The sequence below is a fragment of the Urocampus carinirostris genome, chromosome 19, assembly GCF_059441175.1.
Source record: "Urocampus carinirostris isolate Australia breed hairy pipefish chromosome 19, RoL_Ucar_1.0, whole genome shotgun sequence".
NCBI lineage: Eukaryota > Metazoa > Chordata > Actinopteri > Syngnathiformes > Syngnathidae > Urocampus > Urocampus carinirostris.
The window spans coordinates 4227329-4254059 of record NC_142367.1 but is presented as its reverse complement, the minus strand read 5'-3'; the positions used below and the strand labels follow the sequence as shown (position 1 = coordinate 4254059).

Sequence of the window (26731 nt, the reverse complement as noted above, 5' to 3'; positions counted from 1 at the left end):
TTTGCTTCCCAGGAAAAGCTGGAGGTCAGGCACTCCTTTCCCCCTTTTTTCCTTTTTCTTTTTCATTGTATCTCTTTTTATCCTTTCCCACTTTGAGCCCCAGACAAAGCGAAAGATGGCTCGGTCCATTTGTAACAGCACGTTTCTTTTAGGCATAAAAATTAAACTGATTGACAAAAGCATTGGGAGGATGATCGCTTTGATGATTAGGACCTTCCCCTCTATTGTCAGTTTTCTTAGTGACCAAAAAACAAGTTTTTGCTTAACTTTCCTTGTCACGTCATCCCAGTTGGTCTCGCCTCCTCCATCCGCATTGAATTTTATCCCTAGGATTTTCTGGTCTGTCTTTAACACCGTCAGCAGGAGTCCTGCCTTTTCTGTCTCTCTCCACATTCCATAAAACTTCACTTGTGATTTTTCTCTATTTAGCCTTGACCCAGACGCCCTCCCAAACAGGTCAGTCAAGTCAAGGGCTCTTTCAACAGATGCGCGGTCAGTACACAAAATATTAAAATCATCCATGTACAAAACACACTTGGTAATTTGTCCCCCACTTCCTGGGATATTGATGCCTTCGACAAATCTATCTTTTCTTAACATTTGTGCCAAAGGTTCAATGCAAAGAACATAGAGAAGGGGAGACATAGGGCAACCTTGACGTACACCGCAGTTGATCTCGATTGCTTCCGATAAATTCCCGTTAATCATGAATTTGCTGTAGATGTCTCGGTATAGCAGTCCTACCCAATTGATGTATTTTTGGGGAAAACCACATTTTTGCAATACCCTGAAGAGGTATTGGTGCGAGACTCGATCAAAGGCTTTTTCAAAGTCTAGGTTTAGGACCGCTAGTCGCATGTTTCTGTCTCTTGCATAACAAATGGTGTCACGGATCAGCATGAGACTGTCGCTGATCTTCCTTCCCACAATGGCACAGGTTTGGTCTGGATCAACCAAGTCTCCCAAGACAACAGACATTCGTGTTGCTAGAAGCTTGCTGAAAATTTTACAGTCCACGTTTAAAAGCGTTATGGGTCGCCAGTTTTTTAAGTCAATTTTGTCTCCTTTTTTGTGCAATAGAGTAACTATCCCGATTCTGAAACTGTCTGGCATATGGTCTCGACTGGAAAATTCGTTAAAAACAGTTAAGAGATCTGGCGCTAAAATATCCCAAAAAGTCCGGTAAAATTCGAGGTTGAGTCCGTCCTCCCCGGGTGATTTGCCTTTTTTCATAGTCTTTATGCAATCATTCAGTTGGTCTTGGGTAAAGTCCGATGTTAAAAAGGGGTCTTGACGCACTGATCTTGAAATATGATCTAATACATGCCCCATTTCATTCTCATATGTTTCTTTCTTTTCAAATAATTTTTTGTAGTAGTCTTCGACCAATCTGGTTATTTCACTACATTCCTTTGTTATTTGCCCGTTTTCGTTTTGAAGTTTAAAAATCCCCTCATTTTTGCCCATAATTTTTTTTAAAAAGTAGCGTGTACATTTTTCCCCTTCTTCTATTTCTCTTTCTCTGCTTCTTATTATGATGCCTTTGCTCTTTATTTCCGCCAAAGCGTTTAGTTCTTGTTTGATCTCTTTGATTTCATCATTAAAGTCCATCCCCTTTTCTGTTAGGATGAAATAGCGTTGGAGTCTTCTTTGTAGTCCCGACATGCGTTTCATCTCTTTGAGTTTCTTGTTTTTCCCTGCATTTTTAAAAAAGGTCTGTGTTCGTTTCTTTGTCATTTCCCACCATTGTGCTCGTGAATCATACGAGTCTTGAAGGGTCTGCCAGTCTTTGTACAGCTCCCTGTATTGTGCGGCTAGAGCCTCATCCTCCAGCAGGGAGCAGTTTAACTTCCACAAACCCTTCCCAACAGTCATACCTGAAGGAAATGAGAAAGAGCAGGACAGTAGCAAGTGATCCGAAAAAAAAACTGGAATTAATCTTGCATCACTCTGTGCTAAACCCCTCGTAAATATGTAGTCTATTCGAGAGGCTCTGGCATTGTCACTACTGAACCAGGTGAAGCCCTCCTCTCCTGGATGTATGGATTTGAAACAGTCCACCAGTTTAAATGTCCGGCACATGTCTTGTAATAAAGTTGATGTTTTATCTACTTTAAACTCCTCATCATTCCTCTTTCTATCCTTCCTACTTAGGATGCAATTAAAATCTCCTCCCACGATTAGTGGTTGATGGCCTAGCATATGCGACTGGATGTCCTCTAAAAGTTCGTACCTGAGTTGTCTGTCGGCATGGCCGTATATGTTAATGAGGTTAAAATCATTCCCTATATAAGAAAGTCTTGCTAAGATTGCGCGCCCGTCTCTTATCACAGTACTCCCCTTTATGATGAGTTGAGGGTTGTTTATTAAAATGGCTACCCCATCGTTACGGTTTTCATTCGAGCCACTCCATAATGACGGATATGGCCAAATCTCTTCCCACTGTTTATAATTTTTTAGAAAGGGGATGCAGCATTCCTGTAGTAAAAACACATCCGTTCTGATAGTTTTTAAGAACGATAAAACACTGTGAGCCTTAACCTTTGATCTCACACTTCTCACATTGATAGTAGAGAATGTAATGTTCATAATTGTTGTTAAAGTATTTAAACTAGTTAGACAAAACCGGGGGATCTGAGTCCATTCTTTGGTGATCATCGAGATCATCGAGAGTGTCACCTGTGTCAGACACATCACTTAAGAGTAGTACCTCATTTTGAGACTCACCGGGGAAAACTCTGGGACCCTCTGACTCTCTGTCTGTGGTTCCAGGTCTTCCCCTTTTTTCTGGGTTAGGGGGTGAGCCAGAGGACCTATCAAAGGGTCTCTTACTTCCTTGCCCACTAAGGGTCAGATTTTTTCCCTCCCCGACTTCCTCCGTCTCAACTTCATACAGTTCCCTTGTGGGCTTATTCACCGGCAATCGGCTTTCTTCTAAATCTCTTATCTTTGTTTCTGGTTTTTTCACCACTCCCAATTTTGTCTTACTTTTACTCCTCTTTCCAGTGCCCGTATGGGTTTTTGGAGAGTCATTCGCCTTTTCGATTTGTTTGACTTCTCCAAATCCCGGCAATGGCGTAGCAAACAAATTTGCTAATTTGAACTCTCTTCCAGGCCCTTCCTGATTAATATGTGTTTTCGGAGTGGCAGTTGCTTTTTCTATTCGTTTGTCATGTCCAAATTCAGGTATTTTATGAGAAATCGAATCAGAATTTCCAGGTTCTTCCTGTTTCAATTTTGATTCTCTGGTCCCTGCTCCAGGGGGTTTGGTAGGTACATCTGTTTTTTCAATTTGTTTGTCTTGTCCAATTTCTTTGTGCATTTCTTGATCAATTTCATTGGGTATTTCCATAACTTTATTCATTTCCTGTTCATCTTCATTGGGTATTTCTATAACTTCATTAATTTCTTGTTCATTTTCATTTTGTATTTCCATGACTTTATTAATTTCATTGTCTTTGTTATCTTTATTCACTTCATTGTCTTTGTGACATTTATTCATTTCATTATCTATGTTGTCTGACATCATTTCATTGTCTTTGTTGTCTTTGTTAACTGCCTTCCTAGCTTTCAATTTGTTAGCAAACGAATTCGGGCAGTTTCTAAAGAGGTGATTCGTTTCTCCACAGAGATTGCATTTTCTGCTATTGCTACATTCCTCAAAGGAATGTCCAATTGTTCTGCACTTTCCACAAAAAATTCGATCACATACCTCAGCCAGATGCCCATGCTCACCACATTTGCGACAGAGTTTCGGTTGCCCTTGATAGTGGATAAAGCCACGGTTTTCCCCCAGGAATATAGTCGACGGAATTTGTTTCATTCCCTGAAAGCCCTGAGGATCTTGCCGTAGTTGGACTGGTACCCTCCAGGCACCATTCCAATAGCCTTTCTCACACCTCACCTTCATAGCCTGGCCTTTTACTGAGCAGTATCTACTCAACCAATAACAGACGTCATCAGCACTGATCATTTCACTAAACATTCTAACAACGACAATCTTGTTAGTATTATCAGTCAGCTTCTCCACTGTAAATCCTGAAAACTGGGACCTCACTCCCTCAAAGCGGTTCCAAAACTCTTGATAAAGAGCTGCCGTTTCAAAACTCACATCAAAGCCTTTGCCAGAAGTCATTTTTATGACAGCATGTACCTCCTCCTTTTTAAACTTCAGAATCTTTTCAACAAACTTGTTAATAAAATCCGTCCTTGACATTCCCTCCGAAATTGCCACAACATCTTTGTGCAAGAATCTCACGCAGTTACGTCTCCGCCCGCCGGTATAATGCCCGGCCATGGCAGGACTCGGCTGCTTTACTTCTAACTATGTTAAAATGGTTAGAATTGTAAAATTAATAATTAACAATACTCTTAAAACCGACGCCAATGACAGTATAAACGCATAGAACGAGCAGTGCTAACCTGATGCGTCCACCATCGTGCCCCAACTGCATAGATAGTACACAATAGCAACTGGCTAAAGTGCATATTTCCCAGTGATACTGCAATACCGGACCAATGCACATCACATTAATCCACATATTTAAGTGAAGGATTTACTTCCTGATCAGTGTACTTTCAAGCAATGGCCTTATCACATAACCTTGAAGACTCAGCAATGTGCGTTACTAATCTTGTACAAGTAGTTCCTGTTTTTTGCTTTGTAATGTGAGGTCTGAGTTCTGAGTGTCTGTAATGCTAAATGTACAATTTGTTCACTACATTCTTTGCATGTCTTTAGGCGGGAGAATGTGACTCATCAATTGGTCTGATTTTACCTTTATTTTAAGCGTCCTTAAATGCATTGCTTCTCTTCAGCTCTACTTTTTCAAAGTCCGAATACTCTGTCTGGTCCCGGAAAAGAACATGCGGCGGGACATTGGAATGTACTTTGCCTTCAGTACCGTGACTAAGAATAGTGGGATGAAGAGATAAAATGTATTGCCTTTTCATTCGCTGTCTGTACCCCTAGGGAACTAGTGGACAGTATCCGGCCCGCTACTAAGTCCTTAGCTTGGCCGTTCTAAGAAATGTTTTTTGTTGTCATGCGGCGACTCTTGTCACCTTGATGCCAAGTCCTTAGCGTGGCCTTTTGTGTACTTTCTATGAAGTCACTATCTTTGATTTTTGCATTTCGGAGATGGAATATGAGCTTGCTCTGTCCACTCCACGCATCGGCCCGGTATTGCAATACCTCCGGGAACGGTGCATTCGCAATGATCGCAGCAAGGCTTTAGGGCTAGGACCTTAGCTTGGCCTTTTGGCTGAGAGTAAGTGTCCCGGCTCCTAGGCTTTGTAGCGTATTATGAACTGACCGATAACGGATAATGGATAATGAATAACGAAGATAGATCAATAACCCTTAAAAACCCCAAAACCCCCTGCTTCCCGCCACAATCTGGGTTTGATTCCCGCTGCAACCAATATTATGCAAATGTGATCAGTAATATATTTCGACTTGATTGGTAAATGCATTTTTATGGAACTTTTTTAGTTTGTTTAGACTTCTCGTAGTTGAAATACCATGCGCCCCATTGTCTGGTTGGCCTTATATATAAAAAATGATCACAAAGTATTATTTTTAGCGCCTTTTATAATCCGATTTGCTTTAAAGTGCAAAAGAAGTAACTACAAAGAAACTAGAGTATGTTCATATTCCTATTAACAAAGGTAGTAAGCCTTACCCTGAGTATGTTTATAAAAGCATCAAAGTCTTCTTCTAAAGGGGCGCCCTCTACAGGTAGTGGCAATCTGTAATAGCTGGAATGCAAAACACAAAAAACACTGTTGGGAATTTGGTAACACGATTCAATAAAAATGTATCAATCACCTGTAGCCTGGCATGGTGAAGACAGGCCGCTTATAAACCTCCTCAGTGACGTGAATGTCCTCTTCGCATGCGATTATCATCTTCTGGGGTTCATCTTTGAGGAATTCAATGTCGTTGTAGACGTAGTAAATGTTTTCGTTCAGCTTTGCAAAATCGTAGAGCTAAAGGTAACAAGAGTCAACGTAAAAGTCTTAATACATTGGGGACTTTTATTTTCTCTAATTTTAAATTATTTTCAAAAAAGGTGTTAAGGGACTTCATGCCAATTGTAGTGATAATCTTAAAAGAGTAAAGGAACTCAATTTAAGGACTGTGTCAACAGAAAAATCAGTCGGATCATTGCTTGCCATTGATGTACCCAGTCATGCACTACCATCTGCTTTACAGCTCCCTAGTACATTCTATTGATCGGTCCTGGACTTTCTGAACTTTGCCAGCAGTGTTTTCTGGACTGTGATCTGTTGCTTGTTTACACTCACCTCCCCGGTGCGGAGCACCTTTTGTTCTTTTCCTACGTATATAAATTAAGTCCATGCTTCTGTTAAGCCAAAAACTTGTAAACACAGGAGATGTAGCAATGGGGAAACTGATTGTAGTGAGGAACATGAATAAAAATATATTTTATTTAATGCCAAAGATTAATGCTAAGAAAAAGTCTACTTATTGATTTCGCTTTTGCAATCAAAATATTTGAAATCACCATGGGGTTGTTCGTTTATCACTAGTCACATGTAGGATTCATTCAGACAGAACCAGAAATCCTAATTCTGATTCCAGTCCACTGCATGTAAACGTACCCAAGTTTTTTTTGTGTTTGAAAAAAAGTACCAGTTTGCTTAAATTATCTGTCTTTTTCCCAGTAAATTTAAGGAAAGTTTCAATTTTGGTAATTTTATGATAGTGATATTATTTTTGATGATTTTCTTTACTTGTGCCTTACATATGTATTTCATTGTTTGTGTTGGAGTTTATTTTTTCATTAACATTATAAAGGACTCTTTTCACCAAGGCCATTACCAACCTAAACTGTGACTGCAACTTATTTGGAAATTTGAGTTGCTGCTACTGTAAATTTGACTGCACTAATTATCATTGAGCTTTGAATGTGCGGATGGATGCTTTGAGTTATTTCACGCCAAGTGTGTTTATCAACCCACTCAGCCCCATTTTCAAGTCACCTCTTTCCTGACGATAAGCTCCAAGGCCTCCACTGACTCGCCCTTTCCAAGGCCATGAAGGTTCTCATGGAGGTTCTCCTTCCTCCTGGGCGTGTATGGGACAAAATCATCACCTTTGTGAAGGAAGACCACCGGCTCCTCTCTCACACAGAAGAAGACAACCTCCTACCAAGAAGAACCCACACAAAAATCACCTGCGCATGGTTAAAAAGGAAAGGTGTGGGTGAATCATTTGAAAAATTTCAGATGACCTTGTGTCCTTGTGTTTGGAGCCTCTGGAGGACCCGCTTGAAGCCGCTCAGGCTGGGCTGACCCATCCCATAGAGCGGATATGAACCCGTTACCTGCCGAAAGTTGGGCGCCCCGAAGGAGCTGGTCGTGCTAAGAACATCTGCTTTGCTGTACACGTCGTGCACCATAAAGTACTCACCCTGGAAGTGAAAGAATATAATGGGAGACAATACGGTTGGTACAAATATTATTTTTTTAATAGACATCTTTTTTTTTTTCCTCCCCAGACAACATTTCTTTAATACAAAGTCAACATATCTACATACACAGTGGCTCAAAACCAATCATGTTTCCGTTCGTTGGCCCTCACGCAAATGAAAACTAGTCTGAAGTTCTTGATCACTGCCGGTAGGTTGTGGATAATGCTCCAATCTTTTCTTAGTCTCGGTTTTCCGGGTTGTTCCACTTCCGATATCCAGTAACATATTCCGATGTCGAAACAAGAGTCAGAAGTTCTTAAGCACAAGCAGTACATATCGTTGCACTTTAACCCTATATTTTACTGGTTTGGAGTCCGTATCCAAAGTTTCACATTTTCTGCACCACAGATTGGTTTGATGTCTGACTATTTTCTCACAGCCCAGCCCAATAACAAAATTAGTAATGATAACAATAACAATAATAAGAAGACCAAAACCACTGTTTAATCCCTATACCACCAGGAACCGAGAGGACATTAAAAAGGCATCGTCACACTGTTTTTGTCATGATTTGCCAGTTGCCCTCACCTCCGCTAAATCGTTCAGCCCTAACTGGCACTCGTTCCCTAATTAGTCCTCCTCCTATTTAAGCCCGTCATTCTCGTTCACTACTTGTCAGCCCGTCAGCAAACCTCCATACATGCAAGGCAAGCATTTTTGACCTGTCCCTGTATCCTGCTCGCCTGTCCCTGGCTTCCCCGATCGTCTTCGGTTACCCGACTTGTTGTAATCTCCGACCACGCTCCGTTCTGCCGCCCCGGCTGCCCGACTTGCTTCCAATCCCCGACCGCGCTTCGTTTGCGAGGGCTTCCTGCTCCTCCTTTCCATCGAGCACTGGATCGCTGTTGTTTTTTTTCCTCTCGCCCTGACATCCCCGATCCCTCAAGAAAGCATTGTGTGAAACGTTACGCATTTGGGTCCACTGCTTGTTCTGGTCGTGACAGTTTTGGCTGAACTTTTTCCCATAATGCTCCATTACAGCCCTGTACAACATGAAACTGTTAGTAAAAATAGTGTGATGATGAGATTAAATGCAATTCCTTTTTCTATGTCATCAACAATCCTAGTAGCCTTGTGGTGTGTGATTCGGCGCTCTCACTGAAACTTTTTTGGGAAAAAAAAAACAGAACAAATACATACATTGGAGGCAAAAAATAGTGCAATTTTTCTTTCTTTCTGTGCAACCCAATAGCAAACAACCTGGTGGTTGCCGACCAATGTTCTATACTATTTGCTGCCATCTACTAGCAGCTTATTTCCACTTGCAGCAGATCCAGCAAGTGGGATGTGTGTACAGGCAAGGGAATATAATAAATGTGTTTTCAGTCCTTTAAATTTAGGCGAACATCAAAGCCACCCATGAGTTAAAATAGATCACCATTATAATTAGCAACCCGACTAAAGCAATTATAGGGTAAGAGAGCATTTAATTGGTGACTTCTTAGTTTATTTTCATAAGCGTAAAAGAATGCTACTAAGAACGAGTTTTTATCTGCACATTAATGTACAGCAACCCATCAAGATCGATTTGTAGGAAATTAAACACAAAATTTTCAAAATATCTGTTGGAATGCTTCTAGTATACACCATACCTGCACCAGGTAATGCTCTGGCATCGTGTCTGATATACGTCCAACTTTGTAATTGCTTTTGCGGATATCATCGTGAATCTGAAATTCATGCTTGCAATTATACCTGTAACACACAAGCACATGAATAGTGAGTAGGGTCAAATAACTTATCAAGCAATGTTTATAACAGGGTTCATACACCTTTTTATGGCCACATGTTTAAGGACTTTTAAAAGCCATTTTACAATTCCTCCAATAGAAGAAATCCGGTGTAAACCAAGTATTGTTCCTAGCCACAAATAAATCTGCTATTTACATATGCGATTTTTAAGCTTGCGTGTGCATTTATCAAGACGTGATTTTTACATCTTGAATAAATTGTAATAATATTTGTGGAGCTGAACAATACATGTGAAAATATTTTTGGGATATTCATATAACGACAGTAATATGTATGTATTTATATGTCCCATAATTGACACGTAATCCTTGTAATAAGACACATTTCATTGTGCTGTTTAGGTGTAGCATGCACCTGTCCTCTTGGGCACGAGCCATAGGGGGCGATGTCGCTTCATAGGGCTAAGACAAAGAGACTAATGGCAGTAGCCGTTAATCAATGTGTCGTGAAACATGGCAACAATTTTAAGCATTTAGAAGAACTTTATTTAAAACCAAGCACTTTTTAATCATTGAAAACACAACATTAAAATTGAAGAACTTTCAAGGGTTTTAAGCACCCGTATGAACCCTGTTACTGTCATGATTGCCATTCAGGGCACCTGCGACTTCTTAATTGGCGCCAACAGCCCGGACAGCTGATTGGCTGATGTACTCCTTTTAAACCCCCGACTTCCAAGGGATCCCTGTCAAATCGTTATGCGAACCATTGCTTCCAGCTCGGCAAACTCTTACGTCAGACTCTGTTCCTACCCTGTTTTTCTCTGCCTGATCCTCGTTGCCAACCTGTTTCCGGACCTGACCCTGCCCCGTTCTGCCTGCCCGTAATCTGATCGGTTTTGCCCCGCTACCTGACTGCCTCCTGTTGCCGACCTCGTTTCCGAACTTGACACCGCCCTTGCTCTCCAGTCCCGGCTAACGCCTTGTTCCTACCTGTCTTTGACCCTCCTCGCTAGTCACGGAAGTGCCACTTCCGCATCTCCTGCTCCCCTTGTCCGTCAAGCATCAGATCGTGGAAGCAAGCTCTGCTCTCCCTCTTTATTAATAGAAACTGAGAAAACGAGCGCTATTGGGTCCTGTGTCTGTTTCTGGTCGGTGACAGTTACAGAGATGGGCCTAACAAATAAGATAACATGCAAACAACGAGTAAACCACCCTTTTCTCGAGAGAAGGTTATAACTAGGAAAAACCATACCAAAATGTCAAAATAACTATCACAATAATAACTGCAACACAGTGAATTTTAAGTCTGGTGAGGCAAAGCCAGATTAACAAATAAATAGACATACATTGGAAGAACAAGAAAGCTATATATATATATATATATATATATATATATATAAAATAATCAAAACTTTAAAAGAGAGGTCATCCTCTATTATGAGATAAAAGGGTAAATGCAGCAAGAACAAAAATACTGGATGGCTTGACCTTCTGGAAGCTTGCTAATATTAGCACCTATTCTATTTTTGGGGGCTGAGGTGTGTGCCAAAACAGAATCCTCGGTCTCACTACCGCCCTCTGAATTGAGGCAAAATAAATGCATGCTTCACTCTGCATCTGCAGAGCTCAGCATACTGTACAAATACATTACATATTGTATTAATAGAATTCATAATATCTTGTAAAACCTCAGTCATTTGGGAAAAGGATCCTAAGTTAATCGAAAAATAACTTTAACACTGAACACATAAAACTATTTAAATATTTTGAATTATAGTTTCATAATGCGACACGTTGTGACTCCACATCATTGGCTTTTGTCTGGCAAGTGGGTTTGGCTGTTTTGTTGAATTATTTTTAATATATAGTGTGGCTCTAAAAATAAATTCTAAATGTATGGCTTTCATGCCTTCCTTGGATCAAAAAAGGTTCCCGACCACTGATGGGGTAATCAGTAGTTAGGACTGTCACAATTGGGAATTTCTGGAGACAATTAATTGTCACACAAATAATCACTATTGAATTATATGATACTATGATAACATCCGCTTAATATTACATATAATGTATGCCCTAATAAAGAATGGTAATGTAATGATCAATAAATGAAGTCAATAAATATACAAAAAACCTGTTTCTTATAATAAAACAAATGCAACAGAGCAGTATTATACACAGTTAGGTTAAATTATTTAGAGGAACAATGCACAGGTGAGGTAACAGGTTGTAAAGTATTTGACTCAACTTTTCAGCAACAAAGTGGAAAATTGAAGTACGTGCAAAATTAAGGTGAACAAATGAGAAAAAAATACTCTAATTTCAACACACACACACGCTCTTAAAGTCAATACAGCAGCAGAGCAGAGAAATGTCTCTTTGCTCCTCTTAAGTTTTAAGATTTCAACACATTTAAGGTGAATGCAGCTAACAGCAGCAGACAAATGTCTCTTTTCTTGAAGTTCTGAGACTTTAAAAACAAAGACTAGTAAACAGTATAAGGAGGTATTTAACCAAGTAAACATGCAATATTTCTTAGAAACTGTAAAAAAATAAATGGCACAGCTTATCTGTTTACATAACATAATTTTAAATATGAACTTGTAAACTTAAAATTGTTTTACCTCGTTGGTAGTGCAGCTTATCAAACCTGGTACAGCATGTCTCTGAACGCTGGTATGTCAACCGGATTGAACAGCAGCATTTCAGTAGCAATGTACGATGTGATACAATCTGTTAGCGTGCGCCATTTTACACCGTCGTGTTTGTATATCGTGACTCGGTTGTAAACTCCACATACAGTATATACAGTTGACAAGCTGAAACCCCTGGATTGTTTACCATTCTTCCTTAGTCGACTAGCTCGGCGAATTGAACCAGCTGACGAGACTTGAAATCCTGTTTGAGATTTGTTGTGTTAGCTCCTTTTACTGGCACTTTCTTGAAACAAAGTTTGCAGACCTCTTCTTTGGTATTTTGGGAATTACTGCTATTACACGGTATAAACCCAAGATGTGTCCAAAATACTAAAGTGCCCCATGGTTTTGAAACTAATAGTTGCGCCGTCATGATGAACACATAACAGAGTGCTGATGTTGTCAGCTTTTGCGTGTGTGACGCATTTCCTCGACATTTCAGTCAAGGCTGGTCACAAAGGGGGGTTGAGAGAAAAAAAGCAATTTGAAAATATTTGCTAATTGGACGAATATGTCATATTTGCTATAGCCCTATTAGTAGTATAAGGCTGGTGTGGGGTTGCTGGCAGTGACTCTAAGGAACGTTTGGGGGTTCCACGCCCCCAGAAGAGAGCTCACACCTCTGCACTGATCAAAGGGGACTGGCACCCAATCCACAGAATGCGTATTCGGGGAGGGACTTACGTGATGACCACAGGCGCGACCTTGTTGGTGATAATGGATTTGGCCTTGTTGTTGTGGACGTTGAGCGTGTGAAAGGGGTTCATGCTGACCGACGGCTTGCTGTCAGCCATACCCTTGCCGTGGACACCTTCAAGTGGCTGCAGCGGCACTGCGCTAGCGGTCGTACCCATACTCCACCCGCAGCTGCAGGACATAAAGCAAAAGTACTTACAAAGGGAAGACAGATACTTTATTCATCCCCGTAGGAAAATTCACATTTCCAGCAGTATCCTCATGTTGGAAAATAAAATAAAAATAGAGATATAGAATACAAAAGTACCCATATAACATGTAGAATAAAGACCATTTAAATAATATTAGTATTAAGAGAGGCCGGTAACCGATATTTGGAGCCGATATTCATTTGCTTTAAAGGCTTAAAAATTGGCATCATTAAAACTACACTTTTTACTCCCAATCACACAAACTTTTCTATCATTGACTTTTAAAAGTCTCAATATTATCAGTGGTCTTGATTGATTGAGTTATTAGAGCTGCCGTTGTTTACTCCATTTTAACGTTATTCTTCCCGCTTCAGTGGCTCTGTCCCCGGTCGCTTATCCAATTAAAAGACGCAGGGTGGGTACGGTGTGGGAACGAAGGCAGGAGATAAATTGTAAAGAAAGGCTCAGCTGTATCTGAGCCTAAAAAAACGGCCCATCAAATAAATAAATAATGGTGATATGGCATATACTCTTTATGCTTTGCAAAAAATATCATCTAACCTGAACTGAGGAGCTATAATTCTCTCAAAGTATATCAGGATCAGTGTCCTGCTCTTCCCCTAAGTACAGAAATGCAGGGTGCGATTTTTCACATTCAATAACACATTACAAATATTTTGCCATGTTTTATGGGGGCCAGAAAAAATATGTGTCGGGTGTGGCTCTTTTTATGAATACATCTGGCTCGGAAATAAAATGTACTTTTTAGGCCAGGAGTACAATACCTTGTTTTCACCACTAGAGGCAGAAGTGCTGTAGAGCTCATCTACCTTTAAGGCTGTAAGAGGAATTGTCATTTAGAATTTCTACGTGTCTCTTAGCCAATGAGATACATCATTATAAACATTCCAGAGTGACGCCTTATACAGCTTCCTGGATATTTTTTTCAAGCCTAGTTCTGCAATTTATGATAAAATGATCAACGATGCACATACGAGCTTTTAGGACCATTTTTGTAGATTTCAAAGATGTCGAAGATTCGAGTCTTTAAAACTGAATCGCGGACCAATAATGACCACTCAACTCCCAAGGCTAGAACTGTGACAACGTCACATATCTTTAGGCATATATAACCGTTTCTTTCTTGTTTTTAGAATTTTGTGATATTTATACGTAAGAACTCTGCTCACACCTTGTTTAGAAAGCATTATGCTCGACAGAAATGATGATCAAAATGAGCTGCAATGATTTAAACTGCGGAAGGGAGAAAACATTTTAGAGGGATTTTTATTGATCTAGGACACTGGCTTCGGTATTATTATTAATATTATATGAAATTCAAACTTAACACAGAGAAATACATTTTGTCTGGATAACAGATTTGATGGCTTTGTATATTATTTGCTTAAAATATAAGATGTGGTTCTCACTTTAAAAAAAAAAACAAATATTAGGTTTCTTGGCTCTTTTGAATCCATAAGGTTCCCGACCTCTGTTCTAAATGGTCAGTTGAGAAAACCCCCAAAACATTAGGTCTGTTCAAACATTTTTAACTTTGCACATTAATCAATTTTGATCTACATCTACATATTTTGTATGAATGTATACACAAACTTTACTTAAAACACATAAAATGAGGGGGAAACACAGTTTTGAATGTTTGGATGGAATCATTGATGGATGGATACATTATTGTACGGATATGTGGATAGATGAAGGGATGGATGAAAGTTCGGATGGACAGACGGATTATATCAGGCCATAGTGCTCAGCCACATCTTCAAAGCAATAGAGCGCAGAACTCACTGACAAAGTTTAGGGAAACAGACTGACATGTCAACAGAGATACAAGCATTTTTTCTGTGTGGTCTTCTATGAATCAAAGCTTTTGTTGATACTGGATGTGAACTAAGGTGGCAAAAAAGTGACTGCCGGCTCCCTATTTGTAGTGTCTTGAGATTAATATAACTAGTAGTGACTGACTCAAGCACATTCAAGTCTGCCAGAAACCACAAAAACATTAGGTTTGATTGGTTAAGCAAAAAATTAATAAAAAGAAATAACTGAAAAACTGCAGCCCAACATCATTAACTCATTCATCGACTCTTTTAAAAATATATATAAATACAGAGCAAACATTAATGTTTGGAGTTTGCATGTTCTCCCCGTAGTTGCGTGGGTTTCCTCCGGGCACTCCGGTTTCTTCCCACATGACTAAAATCATGCATGTCAGGTTAATTACCTGGTCCAAATTGTCCCTAGGTTTGAATGAGCGAGTGAGTTGTCTCTGTGTCCCCGGCGACTGGCTGGCAACCAGTTCAGGGTGTCCCCTGCCCACTGCTCGAAGATAGCAGGGATGGGCTCCAGCACCCCTGTGACGTTACTGATGATAAGCGGTGCAGATAATGGATGGATGGATGGATGGATAAATACAGAGAGGCAGACAGGTATACCAAAAAGCACTGCCCAGAAAATCATTCGCTGCTCTCTGCCCAGTCTGGATGACATTGACGACTTGTAATACTGCAATAGAGCCAACAATACCATAAAAGACTCATATTAACCCGGCCACCACCTCTTTGACCTGTTGCCCTCTGGTAGGCATTACAGATCCCGTAAACAAGGAATAACAGGCTCAGGGAAAGTTTCTTCCCCAATACCATCACCATTCATTACCATAAACAAGTGTGTGAGACTATGTGTCTTGCCAGTTATATTGGAAAATGCTGCTAAATGTAATTGCAGCACTTTTTATTGCACTATTATTATAAAAGGAAATTGCACTTCCAACTCAGGTCAGTCTCCAAGCACTCCTTTGTAAATACTTTTGCTTATGTCATTTTTCAGTCTTTATTACATGTTTATCATGGAGTGCCAAGTCTAATCTTGTTTCAAACAATGTTTACTACATGGTTTTCAATGTCAATAAAGACTATTCTGTTCTAATATAATTAATAATGTAAATCAACAAAAATTATAACAATACGCATAAACCTTGTTAGAGTTATCATTCCATAAAAGGAAGTCGAGTTAGCCGATCTATTTGAATCCTCACCACACCAAAAGAATCTCTATCCTTTAGAATTAGCATCAGGTTACCGAAAAGGGGAAAAAAAAATAACCAAGCAAAACCCTTCGCGAACGTCAATCCTCCGCAAGATCTGTCATCTTACGAGTGAGTTGCCGACGAGCTTCTGCTTCCAGAGCCTTGCCTGTGCTGCTGGTTGTCTGCCATGGCGCAGAGAGGAGTGTGAGAACTTGGCATTCCATCACTTAAAAAAAACGTCCCATGCTCTCGCCAGCCCACCCACCTCTTCAGGGGAAGACGGCCCCTTGCAACAATCCAAACGAGATCCAAAAATGCTTTGTCGTCTTGGCACAGAGTGTTTAAATGTAGTCTTACTTGGGAACGGCTGGGGGAAAACAGGCACGGTTAAGCGGTGAATCTGGTAGCCAGATGGCTAACGTTTAAGGCACTTTGATGGTGACCAGTTACAGATGCGATATAGCTATAAACGGGAAAGTAGACCTGATACATCCAAGTGCTTGAGTATCACCACCATCCGTACACCTCAGCAACTGCAGACTTCCTCCATCCTATTTAGTGTGAACTTGGATGATTTTAGGAGGTTGGGAAAGGATCAATTGGTAATCACTTCTTATGGCGAAATTCATCTGAGATACAAGAAATTCTAGATTTGAGCTTGATACGGGAACGAATGAATCTCGTATGTAAAGGTGCCACTGTATTTGCAAATCACTTTATGATCTTAAAAAAGGGCTAAGATAAAATTGACTGATCCCCTAATTGTATCAATTTGATTCAAATTTTCGGGTTGTTTTGTATAACGCACACAAATGTGTTTCATTGTTTCATGTTGCGAACACAAAGATGATTTTTAATGTTTAAAAAAAGAAAAAAAGATCCCACTTTGGGAGGGTTGCGAGAGGGGACAGTACCAGGGGGTTGAAAAATACTTGATTATGTGGGCAATATAAACAAAATTATCATTATTATTATTTCAAATTGACTTTGGTTGCAAAACAAGCCACATTTGTTTTAAAGCAATGGCACAGTTCAGGCATGGGACAGAGTTTACGAGGCCTAATTTTTTGGACATTCAAAGCTAAATTATACATCTTATGAAATTCTTCGTGTAAAACAGGAAAAATTGTTATGTTGTTTGAGGCAAAATAGCACTAACATTTTTTTATCTTGTTTTATTGTTGTGGTGTTAAAAATTACAGAATATTTTTAAATTGGTACAAACAAACAGACAGTTTCGTATGAGTTTTGTCTAAATACTTCTCAATACTTCTGCACATTATATGCTAATTTGAAGTGTGAAACAAATTACAAAAGTCTGTATTTCATTTTGATTATTCTAATTTTAAATTGCCTTTCAAGATGAAGTGTATGTTTTTGGGTTTGGATTTTTTTTTTAATTCCCCCAAAATGCAAATGATACTCCAGGTGCAACTTATTTATGTTTTGTACCCCGGAACAGTTTATAGTCTGGAAAATATGGTACTCAGAAAAGTATGGCGGCCTGAATCCAAGACTGTCCATGTCCACCGACCGGGATCTCGCAAAATTCTATGGGAAACACTGAGTGTTGTCAAGTGCTTATTTGAAATTGATGTCTGTGTCAGAATATAGAGATTCAAACATTTTTATTTTATCCATTTGCTCAATTAACAACAAAATAAATGACAAATTAATAAGAGGTCATATTTGTAGTTTGTTTCAGCTCTGGAACAAAATATTTGTTGTTCAATGTTACCTTTTACCCTCAATGTGGAGGCAGCGTTTAAGGCAGTTTATTAGCATCAAAGTCAACGAAGTTCGCGCGGTCAGGCGCGAAAGTGTGTTGGGTGTCACCTTTGGAGCATTGGAGGTGAGAATTTCCCTGCAACGAATATTTTGGCAGCGTTTTCGTGAATTAATGTTTGCCGGGATGGTGCCAGCAATGAACAATTAGTTTGGAGAGACAAGGATGTGCTTGCAATACACAAAAAAGTAGACAGACTTGTAGCAATATTAAAAAATGTGCTAGATATGGAAAATTCAATTGCAAAACCAGGTTTAACAATTCCCAAATCCTTCATTGTACGTCCATCTTAAAGTGTGCATTTAAATATTGACTTGACAGCATTGATTTAGCAGCGAGGAGCTGTATTACAGAGAACAGTAGCGGGTAAGGTCAAGGCCTGGACTGAAAATAGCTCCGACTCATAAACATGCTTCTGAAGAGCCAATTTAGGCAATTTAGCAGAGAGGCATTTTGTCTCTTCGAGAGACCATTGCCTCACAGGTAAAGTAAAAATGTGGATTTCCTACAGCGGTATGGTGAGTGACTTGAAAAAATTACAAGCACTAGGGCAACAACTAACAATTATTTTGATAATCAATTAATTGGTCGATTATTCTTTTGATTAATCCGGGAATCTGAAAAAACAAATGTTTATATTGCCTCCTATATTTCAAATATCGACGTTTTAGATACAAAAAATGAGTGCACAAAACAGCAGAATATTCTATAGAATAAAAAAATAAAACATCCAAGTGGTTGAGCTTAACAATTAAAAATACAGAGAAATGTATGTTGTACACCTGCAGATGTGTAAGATACTATTTTCCTACCACCTTATCCAAAGATCCTATTAGATTAGACTTATCAACCAGAAAAAAAATGAAGAAAGAGCACTAAATTACTTTTTGTGTGTAGAAATTCAAGTCATGTGAATTTATAGAGCTCTTAGCAAAAAATATTTTAAAGACGTAAACCCACTTTTCAAAATGTTGTCAGCAAATTTGTTTTTTCGGGTTATTTTTTCAATATGATAAACATTCCCAATGTGCAATATATAATATGCTAAAGAACATAAACATGTCATCATGAGGATTTTTCTTTTTACTTCATACATTGTATCACAAGTGTCCCGCAGGCGCAGAAGAGGACATGTGACATGAAACGCATTGGTGCAGAAGTACTTATGGATGCTAACGCCGTAACATCTAGCAATTTGAAAGTTGTGCTAACGGAGGCTAAAAGGGTTTTTCCCCCCCCCCTAATGTTAATTGAATCAAAAACCTCACTTAGCCTCCATTGGATGCTTTTCATGGTTTTGTCCACCATGGTGTGTTGCTTTCTACACTACGCATGGAAACCGAGCAGTTGCAAGAGGATTGAAGATTAATGAAGAGATGGTTCACAAGTGGAGAAAGCTGAAAACCGAACTCTGGAAAGTAAAAAAACGCAGCTGAGTTTCAACACCAAGGTTAACCGATTTAGAAGAAAGAAGGGAGTAGTGGGTCATCGAGCAGAGTAGAACAGTAGAAGACTTTTCAGACCCAAATGTGAGTTTCGCTACAGAGCTCTTTTAAAAAATTTTGTTTTATCCGTGTGTTGTATTTTGTAATCGAAATCCACGACAAAAATCAGTTTTGCTCCCGCTGTATTTTTCAATACGCACACTATACTTGTCTGTGTTGTTGTAAAGCCACCACACGATAATTTATATCCAAACATCCCAAAGGTTCATCCATAATTTGGAAAATTACTTATTTTTCTCCATAATATTGATTTTTTTGTGGCATGTTAAACTGACTTTAGGAAGCAATTAGGGTTTGTTTACAAAAAACTAAAAAATACAAGGACAACAACATAAAAAATATGGATTTTGGTTTGCTTGGTAACACAGACCTCGGACCGAAGGCGTCTTACTAAGAATTACCGTAAATCCCGGACTAGATAGCGCTAATTAAAAGCCAAATGCTCAAATTTAAGAACCAAACTCAAACCTCTCTTTGTACAATCCCCATTAAATTTGAAGTTGCAGGCTTTGACAGCTAAAAAAAAATAAACTACTGTATTTTTCGCACTATAAGGCGCACCTAAAAGTCGTAATTTTTTTAAAAGCTGACCATGCGCCTTATAATACAGTGCGCCTTATATATGGATCAATATTAAGTCGCAAAGTCTTGCAACTAATGCAAGCAGCCGCCGATTAGATTTTTCCCCGAAAGCGAAGTAGTCCGCGGTGTATGCTGGGATTTATATACCGGCGTTTCATTGGCTAAACAATGTGTCAATCATCAGTTCAATCGATCAATATTGGCTAAAGTTATTCGGAGGTAAAGGGGGCGGATCCTTTTTTTCATTTACAGGCTTGCATAGGCTAAAGGGACAAAACAAAGCCTGCAATTGGCCGAAAAAGATGAATGTGAATAGCATGTTGGGTAGAACTACGGCATAGAGTAAACAGTGTTGTACTATTCTGTACTGTATTTGTAAATATGTTACTCTCCTGGATTTACTACACTCACGGATATAAAGAGGACCATCGTTGCACTTTATTATTGAACACAACGACTTCGGTGAGCTACTCCGGCTATATATTTTCCCAGTATCTTGTTTCAGAGTGATATTGATGTTTCTGTGATGGGTCTTTTTTTAAATTAAACTCAATTCCAAGTGTTTATTGTCATATGCACAGTAAAGTTGCGAGCGAAAAAGAAAATAGAAACTAAGGAATGGTTGGCATTTCTTGAATCCCAAGACTTTAACCTTCCGAATGATATTTGGAACGATGCATTTGAGTGACATTGTACGGACACCGCATCCGCACGTGTCTACGACACGTATTTGCTTCTTCGCAAGCTTTCGGAATGTTAAGGGGGTAATAAGTTTGACTGAACTAACTATCTGTTTTGTCGACGTTCCCATTGTAGCGCCTTATAATCCGGTGCACCTTCTGTATGGAAGATATAGGACCAAAAACTATTTTTTGGGGGTGCGCCCTATAGTGCGGAAAATACGGTAATTCAAGTCCATATCTTCCATTTTAATCCCCCGCACACCTGCGGCATGACGGTGTTGGTTCCGCCACGTGTTTTCGGAGCAACAGACTATACATGATGGCGATTACAAAGATGAGCACATATTGACTACGCACCACAAGAAAACACAAATGAGAGCAGTGTCGTGTGAAATGTGAGCCCTACATTTCTAAACAACAGCAACCATACTGTGGCGAATATTGTCAGATTGCAGCACAGACTATCATTGTTGTCATTGGTGGTTCCTGTAGTAATGAATCAGGTTGCCTTTGTTTGTTATCGTTCCTCAAGGATTAAAAGAAACTTCAGCAAACTGAGATTGCAATTTAGAGTATTTAGAGCACAAGCATTGTGAAAAAGAGCAGCTGCCGTCTTCCTCTGTGCCGCTAGGGTATTTAAAGCCCCCAATTTTAAAATGTAGCAAAACATTTAAAGGCCTGTTGTCCGGTATGAATGGTAAGTGGTCTGCATTTATATCGCGCTTTTCAAGTTAATGTGCTTTCAATGTGCTTCACACTTACCCATTTACACACACACTCACACACCAATAATACGAGTTTTTATTTATTTTTTAATAACATTGTGCTTAAAGGGTCTCCTCTGGTCCTAAGAACCTATCCATAAACCTCGGGCGGGAGTATATTTGCTCTTGTGTCCTGCTTGCATGCACTCATGGCCAATGCAAGGTAATTATTTTTCCACACACTGGTTGTAAACACCCATGCCCATTCTTCCTTTTTTCCATTCACTACAATGTCCAACAATAAGACACTCTAAATTGAGCCTTCCCGTTGCTTATCCAACCGAATTGTGGATTTTCAGACCACAAAGAGCCCGCCGACTCATCTTTGGGGCAACAAATCTGATCTAGCTTTCCCTCAGAATGTGAACGCCACATGTGAGCGAAGAAAACCATGGTGACTGGGACTTTTTAAAAGTAAGGGCCCATTCAGGGCGGCCCTATTGAAATTCCGTCAGCATCCCATCCTCGTCGTGAAACCGTCTTCGGGACAAAAGGGGTGTGAGACAGGAAGGAGCCTACAGCTGCAGGATGCGTCTGTCGGCAAACCGAGGAAGGATGCAGCAGACTTCTCTCCTTTGCAGATGGATTGTGTGAACGCACAGTCTTGAGAGATGTTCAATGCTCTCGATCATGAAAGATGTGTCAGGTTTAATCTGAATCTATGACCCAAAGGCTAAAGCCAAAACAATGTGACACCGCCATTTATGAGGATCAGTTAATCACGTCACTGTTTTAAAAACTGATTTTCAAAGACAGACAAAGCTAGACCCTCGTCCCTCTTGCTTAACCCAGTTAAAAAGACTTTGGGGCCGCCCACACAAACCGGGGCTTTTACTATAGATTGAAACCATAACGTCAATGGCTAATTAAATATGATTTAAGACCCAAAAGCACATTGAAAAATAATTATTTTTAGACACATTATATATAAATATATATATTATACATATACTCACACACACATTATTATTATTACTATTATTATTATTATTATTATTTTTTTTTTATTTTTTTTTTCAAAAAATTAGATTTTTTTTAAAACAAGTGTTTAATTTCCTATTTATTCAAATATTGAAGTTGTGGACGGATACAAAAAATAGTGCACAAAACAACAGAATATTCCATAATATAAATCAATCCAAATTAAAAATAACTTAAGAATAAAGAAAAATACTTACAAATGTATGCTAGTAGCCTGCAAATATGTAACATACATTTGTACGAAGTGACAAAAATAGAAGTAACATTGGAAGGGAATGCGAGTAGTTCTGCGAATGTTTTGGCCTTTTATTTATTACAGTAATACACTTCTTATACATTAGCCCAAAGGGAGTAGGCTGAAGCCAAAGCCTAAAAGTGCCTACCCCTGTTACATTTTTTTCTCTTTGCAAGAAAGACGAATTCAAAAATCAAAACAAGAAAACAGAACTTTACCCCTTTGCCATGATAGTGTCAGGTGTTTTTAGAATTAAATTTGTTTTTTAGTTAAAAAAATAAATATGACTTAATACTGCAAATTAGTACAGGTAAGGGTGTATCATATACACTCTGAGACACATTTGTGTTGTTTTATCGTAAGAAATGCAGTGCTAATAATTTATCAGCCATGCTGTTCGAAAGGTATCAATCTTCAACATCTTTGATGTCTCAAATCATTTGCCTTGACAAAAATATCACTGCCTTCTTCAACAAGGGCCTCAATTTATCTTTTTATTTTTTTCATAGCATCTACGGATCTCCTTCAAAAATGGCTCAAAAAAAAAATCCAGGAGATTCTATACAGACAACATATGTTTGTTCTGTATCACAATGCCTAATAGACCCAGATAAAAAAAAAAAAGACATGGACGCAATCACGTCCTAAATGGTAGGAATTCGTCAGAGTTCCCGGCGCTAGTGGTTAAAAAGCGCCAATGCGCTTTCAAACATTAATTAAAAGGCTATTTCATAAAATGGTGTCAGTAAATGCTCAATTAAAGTGTCTGATGGGATTCAAGTCCCAGACTGGATTCTAGCACCTTCTCGCATCTCGTCAATAGAACGCAATTCAAATGTCTTTTTATGTATAAACGATGAGACCAACAGCCTCACTTGACACTATGGCTGCAATTATTAGTCGTCAACAAAAAACGATAATATGAATAGTGGCAATAAATTGCATTATTGACTATTGTCGCCAAAATGTTTTTCCGAACAGAGTAAGGCATCTTACATGATTATTGTTGCTATTATTATATCATAAATGTTATTATTAATATTATAGCTTTCGTTATCATCATTGGTGTCGCAGTGATGTTTGGTGACTAGTGGTATTATGACGTTGAGGGATGTGTAGTACCACTTTAGTGGATAAAATAGATATCAATAATTGTTAGAATTATTGATATCTGACCTATGTAATGTGTGCATCCTTGAGATTGTGTCGTATTTAGACACAAAAGATCTATCTAACTTTAATCTATAGAATGTAATTAATAAGGAAGATGAGAGGGTAGGGAAAATAAGCGTCTGCTTTGTACTATCTCTTTTCAAACATGTTATTTTAACATTATTTTGTTATTTTGTTATTGTGTCATTGTTTTTGTCCCGTTTTTATTTTATTTTATGATGTTCGGAATAAAGTTTTCATTCATTCATATTCTCAGCTGGGTATCGCTCATGTGCAATAGCTTTTGTGTCCTGAGTTAAGAAGAACGTGTACCAAAAGTTTGGGAGCTGTCACGTCTGTCGCGGTTGCCATGGCGCCCGGTTGGTCCCAGCCGGGTGGCGCCGGATTCTGGCATGGTTGCCTCGGCGCCCAGTTGGCCCCGCCCATAAACACCGTCTGAGACTCATTTGACTGATTGCTTTTTGGAGTACTTAAACGCGTTCCTTCTAACTGTGCTTTGCCTGAGCGTTTGTTATACTTGTTAAACTTCTGTGAAACGTCTGAGGACTTATGTGAGACTTCTGTTAAATCCTGTTAAATGCCTAGTTCTGTGAATCTGCCTGTATTTGATCCTGTTTTGTTTTTGGTCTGATCCGTTTGTTTTTGGATCTTCTTTTCTTTTGAGTGGATTTCTAATCTACTCCTGCGACCATCTATTCCCAGATCGATTGTGCACCCTCCTCTTTCCCCAATAAATTGTGAGTACGTCTACGCGAATGGGTCCTTATTTCCTGTTTCCTGCTCCGCTCCGTGACAGGGAGCATTTTAGCCTGCATATGGCAAACACTAAGACTACTTGCAAAGTAAGACCTTGTGTAACATGGCACTACTTTGGTAATGCACGAAGATTTAGAAAGTAGCGGTCATTTCAACGAAACAGAGTCTGACTCGCCTCTGTCAGATTCGATTTATATTAGATCCAAAACAGGTTATGATGACATGCATTTTACATTTCATACGCGTATATTTCGCCAGAAAGAAGAGTGTTATGCCAGACTGTGCCGGACAAATGTATAAAAATTAAATGCATGCATTTTATTTCCTGTCTAGTGATATCATATCAAAAAGGATCCAACAAAAATAACAACACATATTTTTCAGATATTCACTCAACAGGTTTTGAAAAGTCTGCTACAGTCCAAATTCATAATACATGAGCAATTTTAAAAAATAAATCAGAAAAAAAGAGAACTCAGATGCCTGGCAACACATTGTTCCTAAGTTCTGCCATTCAAAACGCATTTTTGCATAGCCACAATGAATCTGCTACTGGATGACAACCAGTTCAGGGTGTCCCCTGCCCATTGCCCGAGGATAGCTGAGATGGGCTCCAGCACCCCCGCGACCAATGTTCCCTCTAAGCTGCGCGCGTGCGCAATCGCTCACTGCCCACACATTCTCAGCACACAAGAAAATCTATCCAGCGCAGTTTTTTGAGAACCGGCTTCTTCAGCTGGGCTCACTAAAAGGAACCGGCTCTTTCGGGTCCTAAACGGCTCTTCAGGTATTTTTGCTTCTTTCATCCCTATATGACCAAATATTATGTAAAATTATGCACAAAATGACGGAAGGGGGAATAGAACAAAAAAGAAAAAAAATACCAAAATGAAAAAGGAGTGAAAAGCTGAGGAAAAAAAGAAACAAAACGAATAGAAAAAAGAAGGAAAAATTCTGAAAAAAAGCCAGAAAAAAGAAAGAAAGAAAGGAAAAAAAAGTAAATAGAGAACAAAAAGAAAAAAATTAACAGCTAGGAAAAAAATAAACAATTAGATTTTTTTCAAGGAATTTAAAAAAAATAGAAAAAAGCAGGGAAAAAGAAGAAAAAGTTTGTGTTGCATTCAAATAATTTCCAATTATACCAAGTCAATCTTGTTGCCAACATTGTACTTCCACTAAAAAATGTGATTACATACAGTTGTGTATCGTGCAACCGACTAAATAAGCCCCCAAAAAGTCTGTATTATGCGACAAAAGATACCAGGAAAAAAAAGAAATGGAAATCTTGTGAAAGAAGTGTTGTGAAAACAAATGTTTGTAGGCCGTACAACCTTTACAATAATACATTAGTCAATTCATTCAAAAGTGAAAAGATTTTTTGCATTGCCTGAAACTCAGCAAAATGTAACGTGATGCCAAGTATTGGACATGTTTGATAATTAGTTGCCACACTTGGGATTGCTGTTGCTCACTGTTGTTTCAAGCGTTGCTCACCGACTTTGTGTGAACGCTCAGACCCGTGGAAAATTAAGAGACCCTACTAAGGATAAGCGCTGCAGGTAATGGATGGATGAAACTTCCACTGTAATTGGCCCACATGAACATCGGAGAAAATAGTCACGTTTATGCAATGAAAATGGAAGTTTCAGACAAGCGAAAGAAGTACAAGATGGTAAAAATGGGCGATAACACCTAGCAGACCCACTCAAAGCATGGTGAAAGTATCAGACAGGACCGGACCCTCCTCTTCAGTTTTTTTATTTGTTATTTGTAGGTATTTTGGTTACTTAAAAGTCTGATAAAAAAAATAAAAATAAAAAAAAGATAAGCGGCGACATGCACTGCAAACTATGCCGACAACATATGCCAACCAAGACGGGCAACATGACAAACTTGTTCCAGCATTTAAAACTGTCCCGCCTGCTAATATTTGCTGAAGGAAAAACAATTCAGTCCCAAACAAGTGCTAGAAGACGTTCAGCAAGCACCGGTCAAGCGAGTGTTGGGCCCAAACAGCAACGAACAGCCAGCTAGCAAGGCGCTACCTGCGTATACATGCAATCACAGGTGTGAAAACCATGACCTTTCACTGAGCAGCATTAAAACCTCATACTGTGGACAGACCGATTTTTCTGGCCTGTAACCTTTAACGCAATTGCCGTTTTGTTTGTCACATTTTTGGAACTAAAAATTTTGTCTATTTATTTAACGTTCCACCCGATACTAACGTTAGCATAGCGCTAAATCTCCTGCCCGCTGCTATCAATAAACAGCAGCTTGCACACCCCGACGGAGCTTTTATCGTCGCCGGCGACTTTAATCGGGCATGTTTAAGGACTGTACTTCCCAAATTCATTCAATACGTGGACTGTGCAACCAGGGGGGAAAAAACTCTGGACCGCGTGTACAGTAAGATCAAACATCTAGTTGGAGACACTTCAAGACAT

General features: G+C 39.2%; 1 protein-coding gene and 1 pseudogene across 4 annotated transcripts in view; one reads left to right on the top strand and one right to left on the bottom strand.

Moving 5' to 3' along the window:
• The window catches only part of pald1a (phosphatase domain containing paladin 1a), a 148004-nt gene that overhangs the window by 97125 nt on the left and 24148 nt on the right, over positions 1–26731 (bottom strand). For 2 of the 4 annotated variants that reach the window (XR_015848027.1, XM_088323745.1), the window contains exons 1-7: positions 15947–16038; positions 12571–12753; positions 9092–9194; positions 7260–7439; positions 7009–7173; positions 5831–5991; positions 5685–5760 (exon numbers count right to left, since the gene is read on the bottom strand). Coding sequence is in view for 1 of the 4 variants with exons in the window: in XM_088323745.1 (XP_088179871.1) it covers positions 5685–5760; positions 5831–5991; positions 7009–7173; positions 7260–7439; positions 9092–9194; positions 12571–12753; positions 15947–16038 (960 nt within the window). In the remaining 3 variants the exon portion in view is untranslated. Of the gene's footprint in view, positions 1–5684; positions 5761–5830; positions 5992–7008; positions 7174–7259; positions 7440–9091; positions 9195–12570; positions 12754–15946; positions 16039–26731 lie in introns of those variants that run through there. The other 2 variants (XR_015848028.1, XR_015848029.1) reach the window with 1 other exon arrangement.
• LOC148346928 (U2 spliceosomal RNA) lies at positions 5100–5216 on the top strand (annotated as a pseudogene).